Source organism: Kwoniella mangroviensis, chromosome 3 (assembly GCF_000507465.2).
Source record: "Kwoniella mangroviensis CBS 8507 chromosome 3, whole genome shotgun sequence".
In the NCBI taxonomy this organism is placed as follows: domain Eukaryota; kingdom Fungi; phylum Basidiomycota; class Tremellomycetes; order Tremellales; family Cryptococcaceae; genus Kwoniella; species Kwoniella mangrovensis.
In genome coordinates this window covers 262,737-273,347 of record NC_088829.1, presented here as the reverse complement: position 1 = coordinate 273,347, position 10,611 = coordinate 262,737, and the positions used below count along the sequence as shown (strand labels likewise).

At 45.8% G+C, this 10,611-nt stretch overlaps 5 protein-coding genes across 5 annotated transcripts; 2 read left to right on the top strand and 3 right to left on the bottom strand.

The window, feature by feature from the left end:
• Positions 1-246: 246 nt before the first annotated feature.
• I203_107930 (uncharacterized protein) lies at positions 247-629 on the top strand (the record flags this gene model as incomplete). The annotated part of the gene is made up of 2 exons (XM_019148111.1): positions 247-401; positions 491-629. The coding sequence occupies 2 exons, from the start codon at positions 247-249 to the stop codon at positions 627-629; spliced, it is 294 nt and encodes a 97-aa protein (XP_019002344.1).
• A 325-nt stretch (positions 630-954) lies between these two features.
• I203_107929 (uncharacterized protein) lies at positions 955-1,455 on the bottom strand (the record flags this gene model as incomplete). The annotated part of the gene is made up of 2 exons (XM_019148110.1): positions 955-1,123; positions 1,238-1,455. The coding sequence occupies 2 exons, from the start codon at positions 1,453-1,455 to the stop codon at positions 955-957; spliced, it is 387 nt and encodes a 128-aa protein (XP_019002343.1).
• Positions 1,456-1,798: 343 nt separating this feature from the next.
• On the bottom strand, positions 1,799-6,250 carry I203_107928 (uncharacterized protein; the record flags this gene model as incomplete). Its single annotated transcript, XM_019148109.1, has 11 exons — positions 1,799-2,511; positions 2,568-2,751; positions 2,814-2,871; positions 2,927-3,101; positions 3,163-3,493; positions 3,554-3,780; positions 3,851-4,241; positions 4,297-4,654; positions 4,709-5,492; positions 5,595-5,857; positions 5,934-6,250. 11 exons carry the CDS (start codon positions 6,248-6,250, stop codon positions 1,799-1,801), a joined length of 3,801 nt encoding a protein of 1,266 aa, XP_019002342.1.
• Positions 6,251-6,510: 260 nt separating this feature from the next.
• On the top strand, positions 6,511-8,220 carry I203_107927 (uncharacterized protein; the record flags this gene model as incomplete). Its single annotated transcript, XM_019148108.1, has 5 exons — positions 6,511-6,709; positions 6,770-6,918; positions 6,986-7,546; positions 7,661-7,766; positions 7,844-8,220. 5 exons carry the CDS (start codon positions 6,511-6,513, stop codon positions 8,218-8,220), a joined length of 1,392 nt encoding a protein of 463 aa, XP_019002341.1.
• Positions 8,221-8,310: 90 nt separating this feature from the next.
• I203_107926 (uncharacterized protein) lies at positions 8,311-9,648 on the bottom strand (the record flags this gene model as incomplete). The annotated part of the gene is made up of 6 exons (XM_065518286.1): positions 8,311-8,571; positions 8,647-8,901; positions 8,980-9,308; positions 9,368-9,390; positions 9,449-9,543; positions 9,610-9,648. The coding sequence occupies 6 exons, from the start codon at positions 9,646-9,648 to the stop codon at positions 8,311-8,313; spliced, it is 1,002 nt and encodes a 333-aa protein (XP_065372651.1).
• Positions 9,649-10,611: the final 963 nt, after the last annotated feature.

The window sequence follows — 10,611 nt, the reverse complement described above, 5'->3', positions numbered from 1 at the left end:
CTATCTCTGAAGAGGAATATGACGATTCCAAAGCGCAGACCACAATCTGTTGAGAAAAGTTGACTATCCTTTATTATACTTCTGCGATACTTCCCCGCAGATCAAAGGAGAGATCGAACGTGCGAATCGACGGTTTGGCATGAGGGAATGCATAACGCAAGCTCCAGTAGGAGAAATATACAGAGATTGCCCGAATCAAATGCATCCTCCCGTACACACCTACCTGCAACTATCAAAGACCAAATTATGCCTGAAGATAGAAACAGAGCCTCGAACATTAGCACATACGATGCTTCCAGCGGGACATCACTCGAATCCTCCTCGTTGCAGTACCTTAGTGCCAGTGGTCGTACTCCTGACATTGGAAATGCCACTCCCCAGCTTTTGACTACTTTGCGATCGTGAGTTCCAGGTCAAGTCGTGTCCACCCGTATACCAATTTGATCGGGACATGTATGCTAGGGAAGCTGAATCGACAGTGCTCTTCCAGGATGAAGGAGTCTGGGCCGTACACCGCAAACGACATTCAATGGGCTTTCAACAAGATGAAAGAACATAAATCAAAGACCACGTCCACTGCACCCGGAAGCGACAGTGGAGCTTCAGAAGGACAGTCATGTTTAGATTAGATCAGATCAACGAGGTCGCAGATGTATACTTCCGAGAACGATTGAATCTTTACGATACCCGAAATGAACGTTGTTGCCGTTTGGATTACTCATGAATCTGAATTTGGTCATACTCAACTCTGCGCCGCACTCATTTGAATGTGTTTCTATATCATACCTGTCATGCATTGCCCTTCGCAAGACCTCAAAACGGTGCATGAACATATTCAAGATAACACATATTCACCTATTGGCAAAGCCAAATTTGTTCAGCACGAAGTCTTGAGCCTCCTTTCCATCTGATCTCACGAACGATGCTCGATACAAATATACCGAAGCCCGCTTATTAGTCAGCTTGACTCTCCTCTGTCGCCCCAGCCTGAGCGAGGAACCTGGCTTTGTTGGTTTTTGTGAGCGCGTAGTTATCTGGAGCAGAACTGTATTCCTCCCAAGCTTGACCGAACGTTTTAACTGCATCGGTCTGGATCGATAAGGGTACGCCCCATGAGTCTCCTCTGTTCGTCATAACAGAATAGATTAGGAAAGAAACTAGGGTCAGTTAGTGGCCTCTCAATATAGTACGGATAGTACTGTAAGTATAAGTGAGAAAGAGTTGTGAAAGAACTGACACTTGAATGAAATCGTTGTGTGAGATTTTTGCTAATCTTGATCCGGTACGGACCATGAAATCACTAGCGTCGATTAAACCTTCGACGTATGTCGCCACTTCACCTTGTCGTGTTTGATTTTTCCAGCTTGCCACTATGATCGTGTCTTTGCCGGACTTTGTGCTGTCGGTAGCTTCGTTAGATCCTCCTTGAGCTGTGATATCTTGTTTATCAGCCATGATGAAAATGTGAGTGTATTACTTGGATGTGTATTCCAGATGAGTATGAAGAATAACGATCAAAATGCTTGCTATTTGTACTTTTTTGGATTAGAAGAGGCATAAATCGTGGGTGAACATCGATATTCTCTCTCCTTTGTTCGAATGACTCGAAAATACTGTGCTGTTTCACTCGATCATCCAAATTCCTTGCAGGGTAAGAAGCTCACGGTTGTAAATGATGCATCATATCGTGATGAAGCTGATTCTCGCAATGTCGAACTTGCAATATCGAAGTCCTCTGTCCATGCAAAGATGTACTGTAACAAGATACATCATATCATATTATATGATATTGACCTCCTTAGTTGATAGACTTTCGTCCTCGTCCTCTTCCCCTCTTCCCTCCTCTCGCACTCGGCGTCCCTCCGATACTTTTTGTATCCTCTTCCTGGTCCGCCGTGACAGTACTAGCAGGAGTACCGCTTACACTCGCCCGAGGTCCTGGTCCTCTTCCTTTCTTCTTCGTCAAACTGACTGGTGTACTGTTCTTTCCTTTCTTTCCTCCACCCCCTGCTGTAGATTTCTGCTGAACAGGAGGTGGATCAGGTTGTAAATCGTCATAACCCGGTAACGGTGATAAAGCACGTGGCTCCAGCTGAATCCAATCCTTCTTATCATCCAAGATGACCACTTTACTAGAATCCAAATCCCCCTCGGCGGGTCGATAGGGAGGTAACATCCTAAGAGGCTGCAAGGGGTCGAGAGGGTATGCACCGAGATACCAATTCTTGAGATCTAACTCGGCAGGTTTTACGACTGGGGGCGAAACAGCTCGAGCCTTTGGACGTGCTGAGGTAGATTTCTTGTCTTGACTCTTCGAGACTGAACCATCTTCCACTGGGATGTTATCGGATTCGATACGGGGGAAAGTGGCTGATAACGGCTCGACAGAAGATGAAGGGTTGAAGTCGCTGTGCACATGGGGGAGGGAACTATCGATTGATAATCTCGATTCGGAAGTAGCTGTTTGAGGTGGAACTACTTCATTCAATTTGCCATGACGAGCAATGCAGACTATACAGAATATCATTAGCTCACAGATTCTCTAGACTTATGGATAGTCCACTTACAGAAACCAAAGTTTTCCATTCGAAGTGAAATTTCCATGACCTCCGTACCCGACTTGAATCCCAATATATCTCCATGCTGTACAGTGATTGATCCTTGCTTGGTGCCATATTGCTTGATACATACAGTTGCATCTGAGCCGAGGAACAGAACTGACAGGTACGAGGAGGGTTCAATCTCGATTTTCTGTACGTACAAGGTATTAGCGGGATCTTCACACCGAGTTAGAACGGATACAGAGCACGTACCGGGTACAGAGTGGTAGCTAGGCCAGGAGGATTGGCAGCGATTAGAAGGCTATCAAATCTAGGCAGCCCGTCAGTATACCTCAGGTCTGACCTAAATTTTTGTGGACACTTACTCTCGTTCACCGGGGATACACTTGCCGGATCTATCATTGATCAGATCTACAATCTCTAGACAGACAGGAGGGACATTTGACCAATGCGCTGATCGGTATGTTGGAAAAGCGTTGATAGGATATGATTCGGATCCGCACAGGTAAGTGTAGAATAGCGACATCGTAAGTTCCGCCGCTATGTATGAAAAGGTTTAGCGGGTGAAGAGAAGTACGGACAAGGCCAGCTCAATACTTACGTCTTTGAGTGGTCACTGCCGTATATCTCCTCATGGGTATCTCATCCTCTCCCTGCATTTGTAATTTCTTCAAAACGTCTCCGGCGATACTATTAACACCTTGACCGTCATGAGCAAGAATGTGGTGCACTTCGCAGTTGGGTCCAAAGATGAGTGGCTCCAGAGAATGCTTGATAACCTTTATGTGGTTATCAAAAAGTGACCATGAGCGATTGACCTCAAATGGGATCGAGGCATAACCGTCATCCTGTCGCGTGGAGGTACATACCGGACGTGAGGGTGGACGTAAGGCTTCTGCGGTGTATATCCGTCGAGGTGGTTTTACAGAATTCTATGCAACACTAGTCAATTTATCATATCGGTATTTTACTCAACATAATGAGAAACTTACTCCACAAGCTTCGCAAGACCATCCAGCCCACTTATACCTCTCCTGCGCTGAACCACACTTATGACATACCCAACCTCTCCAGAATTCGCGTCCAGCGTGCGATTGGGTAGTATCGTGGCTTATACCCGATGGTTCAGGAGGTCGAAGTTGAAGACCGAGCGTTTCAGGCAAGACTCGAGTTCTGGGCAGAAGAGGGAAAGGAATATTGGTGAATGGTCCGATATGGTCTATGATATACATAATCAGCATACCGAGGCGCATCGGACAGAGAATGATCAGTGTAGAAGGTAAACTCACTGGCAAGACTGGAAGCATCTCCAAAGAACCAGGGGCATCGTTCATTCAAGCATATATCACCATCCCGATAAACTTTGGTAGAGATATGATTACACTGCGGGCAGATGTACTGGTATACACGATTGACATCCGTTGATGAACCTGACGAAGGCGATTGGACAGTTGTTGACCCACAGCCCGATCCGGATATCTGCCATTCAGCTTCCTCAGTGTGTGTAGGCGGTAATGCGGTTGGACGTGTCGGTTGTGTCACCGAACTCCACCATGGTACACCCTGACTTCCGCCAGTACACCATTCAAATCTAAATTTCCAAATGACAGATTCAGGAGGTCCGATGGGCCGATTTTGTTGAATATGGAAAAATTGTACTTCGGGCATGACAGGCTCAGGCTATGATCTAGCATTAGCATACGACTCACTGCGATTCTAGCATACAAGAACATACCCAAGCATCAGTTATCCAGAACCAGCCCAGGACAATAAATGGTCTGGGTACCTTGAAAGGCACAGCCGTGTAATCCTGAGCGACAGCTAAGGCCACTGGCGTTCGAGCTCTGTGAGCCATAAGCAAGGCTTCGACTTCGGGTGCTTCCTTGACATCTTCACCGACAGTAGGAGTTTCCTGTTTGATCTGGTTCTGAGTGATACCCAATACCTTACTCTGGGAAGGTGGGAGAATAGGTAAAGGAGGTGTGAAGGAACGTATACGAGGTTCTCCCAAGGGCTCTTGAGGAATCGGTGCAGGAGGGTCCGATCCATTTAGGCCTTGATGGTAATCCGATGTCTGCTTTCTAGAAGGACCACTATAGCGATGGACAATTTAGCGTAAATTTTTTATTGAAGTAGAAACAACTCACATTGCAGTGACGATAGTGCCCGTATCTTTGCCTATACCCCAATATGCACCTTGAGCATCCGGTATGTCTCCTTCCAGTATCACTCCTCTCGCTATACCACCTACACCAATCTCGACGCTGGCACCAGCTGTCGTCTTTGGATTTCGCAGATATTCGCAAGCAGCATGTAGTGATCCTCTGGTCTTGGCCCATACAGGACAAGGGCCATGCATATCCGTTAAAGGTGGTTTCTTAGCGTTAGCTTCTAATCTTGAGAAATATTGTCGGTCGGCCGGAGAGAGTGGGTGTTTGGAAGTGTGTGGTAACCCGCTGGTGGAGTCTCGATGAGATTTACGCCGTATACGCTTAACACCAATTTCTCCCCCGGCCCCTCCTGAGAGTCTCCTCTTCTTCCTGGGCTTTTCCTGTTGACCGTTGGTCGACATCGATTGATCAAGATTCATAGGTTCGTGGGGAAGATCAGGATGGCTGTTGTCTGGCTGAACTGCTTTGCCTTTACCTTTAGCCGAGGATGATGGTGTAGATTTAGGTTGTGAAGATGAAGAGGCTCCATTCTTGATAGGGGTTGAAGTACCTTCATTAGGCAGTTTCGTTCTTCCCATTTCCGCTTTGAGATTCCGACGTTTGCCTTTTGGGCGCATCATACCCCATGCTTTACCAGGTATACATGTCACTCCTCTTCCTATACATCTAGCACAGTTTGGCCACCCACGATCGCAATGTTGGGCCACCGCGGGGTTCTTACAGCATTGGCATGTTGGGGGGAGGAAGTACACTGCGCGTGCTGTAGTATGATGAGGCATCATCAGCAAGAGCTCCATTCTGCAAGCAGGAAATTTCTCGACGTTGAAGCGTATTGAACCAAAAATGTAAAAAGGGCACTCACCACTCTCCTTCTCCACCCCGATCCAAACACTTTTCTTATCCAGCCTGTCATCTATATCAGCCGGTAGATATTTAGGTCTATAGAGAGAATTCGCAGGAAAATTTTCGATGATAGGTTGAGGAGTCATATCGCCCCAATGTGGATTTGGGATCCTGTCAGGTGGATATACGATATCATGAGGTGGTTCATACGGAGGTTCTCCGGTCGGTACAAAACTGCCCCCTGATGCTTGTGATAATTTCGACGGGGTAGACAGTTCAGGACTACGGTATCAAGCAATATTGTGGCTCAGTCATCTATGTATATCAATGTGGAAAATACGGGAGAGATATCACTCACCCTACGCTCCTATGCTGTCCGTTAGCACCTTTACCACTAGAACTTGCCCTTCTACCATTTACACCTGTGTTAGGTATGTATGGTGTGAATGTAGGCATTTCGACCGGAGCGGACGACATTGTATCCGCAGTGGTTGATGTGGGTATCGATTGAGACATGGCAGAAGAAGACTCGATAGGGGCAGAAGGATTTAAGACAGATGAAGAAGCGGCGGGTTCTAATGTAGGTGGTGGTGGAGGTGTCGAGAGTGTTGGGTCTATAACGATATCCGAATCTTCGTTTGGGATCTTCAGAGATGAAACTGAAGGGTCGGACATGTCGATGCGCTCCCAAGGGTGGAGAGGAGGAATCAAAAGGGGGAAGATCAATACAAAAGTGCGGTCGAATTGAATAAGGTTGAACAAGAAAGAGAAGAAGAGATTGAGTTGTATCGAGTGTTTAAAGTGTCAAGTAGATTCATTCATGGAATCATTCGCAAACGCCCGATACATCATTATCAATTGGATACTAACCCATCATACACATTGACTTTGTAAATTCATTCCGAGTCATATACATTGCATATCCAGAACAGAGCATGTTCAAATCACTACGATCTCTCCTCGCTACGCCCTCAGAGGAATCAAGGGTGAATGCAGGAGAGTACGAACCCCTGTCGGTGGGGGACGACGCTTCTTCCCATCGAGAACGAGATGGACTCAAGGATATCCGACATGAACCAAAAGTCTATCTGTCTTTCTGGGTACTCGGTGCAGGTGTATTGATGAGCTGGAATGGTGAGCTGTTCGAGTTTTCTATTTGCGTGGGGTGCAAAGCTGATTTAGAGCATATGACAGCTCTCATCTGTACGATACCGCTCTTCATCACGTTCTTCCCTGCCGATTCCAGTTCAAGTGTCAAATCGAATCTCGCGAGCTACCTATCATCTTCTTACTGCTTCGGTAACTTGTTCTTCCTCGGTCTAGCCCAGAGGAACGTAGGGAATGTAAGTCTTTAATACCTTCACAAATAGAAGTTCGCTGACCGCTGACATCGTCAACGGTTGCGCATAGACCTCACCATCCAAACGAATACATTGGTCATTACTCTTACTCTTAGTAACAGCGATAATCCTCACATTCCCCTTACTTCCGTTAGTCCTACCATCATTATCCCCCCAGCTACTTTTCCCTACGATCATCCTGGCCACCGTAGTACTCTCAATCTCGACGGCATACCTTCAATCAGGTGTATTCGCCTTATCGGCATTATGGGGATCCAAGGAGATACTAGCCGTGATGTCAGGTCAAGGTGGTATAGCCGTACTCGTCTCGCTCGTTCAACTTATCCTGGCCATCATTGCTACTCGGAACAAACAAGAAGAGAAAGGCAGCAAAGCCTCGACGATGGCCGGTGTAGGATTGTGGGCAGCAGGATCAATCGGTACAATGGCTTGTCTAGTTGCTCATAGGTATCTGATGGGTCATCCTGAATACTCAAGTATAATCAACTCTACAAGCACTAGATTACCTGAAGACAATCCAAAAGAAGAGAAGAAAGGGTTGACCAGGAAGGTATTCAAGAAGAACTCGCTGTTGATGGTTGCTGTGGCATGGGTGTTCATCGTTACTTTGGTGAGTAGGGTCTCCTCGACGTCACATGCTGGTCACTCAATCCAGCATCAGGTGACACTAAAACGAAAGTAAACCTGATGAGAGAAGGCCTGTGCTCATATGATTTGCGTCCAGTCGATCTTCCCACCAATCACAACGACCATCGTATCAACCCATCAGCCCACACCTCAATTACTTCAACCAGACGTGTTCATCCCACTACATTTCTTGCTATTCAACAGTGAGTTCCCAACTGGCTTAACTGATTGAAGCGAGTCCATCTAGTAGTTGAAGCTCTTGCTAATCCTGCATTTTTAGTCGGCGATTACTGTGGTCGTACCTACCTACCCTCGATCCCACTCCTATTCACCACCTCACCACCACGTATCTTATCTCTATCACTCCTCCGTACACTCTTCATCCCCTTGATCTTCCTATGCAATACGACCCCTCGAACCTCCACGCCTATACTCGATTCAGATCTGATATATTTCCTAATAATAGTATTATTGGGTTTGACAAACGGATATATCGGTTCGTTATGTATGATCGTAGCTTCTTCGCCTGAGCTGAATAAGAGGATAGAGGAAGACGAGAGGGACGTGGCTGGAACATTGGCAAGTTTCTGCTTGGTCACTGGTCTAGCTATAGGTAGTGCAGCAAGTTTTGTAGTAGCTTCTTTAGTTAAGGGATAAATATACATAACCACATTCGCATGTATCTCATAATCAAGTTACTTCTCACGTCATTCTTCCAATTTTTTGAGATATTTTTTGCTTTCTTCTCTACTCTGATATTTTGATCAACAATTTCCCAGTAGTTCCCCTTCCTTGTATATCCTTTTGAGCCTGGATGACATCTTCAGCCGAATATCCATATTCCTTATGAACAGCATAATGAATCTTGGCTTTCTTGGTGATATCAATCAATTCAGAAGTATACTCGTCCCATTCCTCTTGGGTTTTCACTACGGCGAACAAGGTTGGCCGAGTGACCTTGAGGGCTTTGGGTGAGAGTTTGGTCGCAGGGAATGGTGGGACCGCACCCTAGTATATCCAGAGCCAAGGTCAATCTGTGATCTACACACACCAAAGATAGATTATAATGCTTTGATCACTCACCGAAGCATTACCATAAGTAACGATTGTTCCTTTTCTCCTCACCACGTCGAAGTCCTCTTCCCAAGTGTCCTTTCCAACACCATCATAAACGGCATGTACACCTTGACCACCTGTCAATTCGAGAATCTTCTTGACGTTCGATTCGGATGAATCGCTCGAGAGTAATACGTGGTCCGCGCCAGATTGCTTGACTGTTTCGACTTTGGATTGGGAAGATACAGTTCCAATGACGTTCACACCGAGATATTTGGCAATCTATCATATGAATTAGCATGTAACCCATATCAATAAATACGGTTTTGTTTATGGACTGATTGAGATCAAAACACTCACCTGAGTCAAGATCAACCCTACACCACCAGCGGCAGCTCTATTCAATATCCAATCACCTTTCTTAACTGGATAACTCTCCTTGAGGAGGTACAAGGCGGTCAATCCCTGAGTAGCCATCGATACACCATCTTTAGGATCAATATCTTCAGGAAGAGCCGCCACTCTATCTCTGGAAGCTACTAGATATTCTGCGAAAGCACTTCCAGCAGTGGTGAAAACCCTACTGCCCACTTTGATGGGGTATCCTTCCGGTGCTTGGACGAGCGTGCCCACTGCATCTTGGCCTACAGTGTAAGGGTGTTGGACGGGGTATAATCCTGATCGGAAGTCTAATGAGACGAAGTGCGTCAACACTGTTATGTCCTCTTGAGATAGAGAGGTCACTAACAATTATCAATGTAATTCACACCACTACAAACCACATCAGCCAAAAGAAGCTCGTATGATTAAGGATGTTGGAAGAACTCGCCTCCATTGAACCTTGATCAACACCTCATTTTCCTTGGGCACAGGCGTAGGTATCTCCCTTAATACGTTGACTTCCGGTCCACCAACTTTGTCGACCTATCTCACTGCTTAGTAAGCGATCCATCTATCTACCTTTTGGGTCGAGAAGCGTTCAAGACTCACCTGGATAGCTTTGATAGTCTTGGGGATTTGAGTTGACATTTTTCTAATTGATCTTGACTGATTTCGGAGGAAGTTTCGAGTGATATTTGATACTATGTACATGAACGGCTACAATCCTGTGAATATATGTGTTTTACACAGGAGAGAAGCAAGAAGGAACTGATGATGATTGACGATGATGTGATTTATCGTTATTTCAAGTGGGGGCGAGTATTTATAGCGGGCGTCGGTTCGGGCCGATGATCTTGATCATGATATTATTAGATAATCAAATCCGCGGGAAAAGACGGAGGAGGAGACTTGTCGGACAGTTGAGAGCATGGTGCTCGAACTCGTACTCACCTTTCTTCTCTCGATTCTGAGCCATGCTCGTACTGAAGAATGGATAGAAACCAAAGGAGCCTAGGCACCTTACCTGATCCTCAGCACGATGATCAGTTGCTCATGCATCATCTATTACTGGTACTGACAGTGGTCAATCATTTTCATTCTACCGTTCTCATTCAACCATACTCACCCAATCGAACCGACCACTTATATGACAGATCGTCGAACATGATACACTGAAATCGATGCTACTTCAAGGTCCGAAGCCATACCTGATGAAGACGTCTCGAACGAAAGCACTGAAGGTAATGCTACAAGTGGCGATTCGTTTACAAACATCGTGTATGTTGTATAAACCATCTGAATTTTTCTGGCATCATTATCTCGTCGATGAGGGGGTGTTCAGGCTTAGGCTGATAATGTTATATTTCCTAGACATAAGATTCCCGAGAGCACCATCAGAACATCGACAACAAATGGCAGCGAAAACACCTTCGTTGACTCTGATGCACAATTCATTTACGTACCTCATGGAGAATGGTATGAGCATCGTCAAACTAGGGAAAATTCATTGGTAGTAACGTGAGTAAAAGCTTCATCTGTATATTTCGTATTGTGGATCCTGGTCCATGGATCATAATCATCCTTATATGCAAGATTCATGCTGATCTCGCG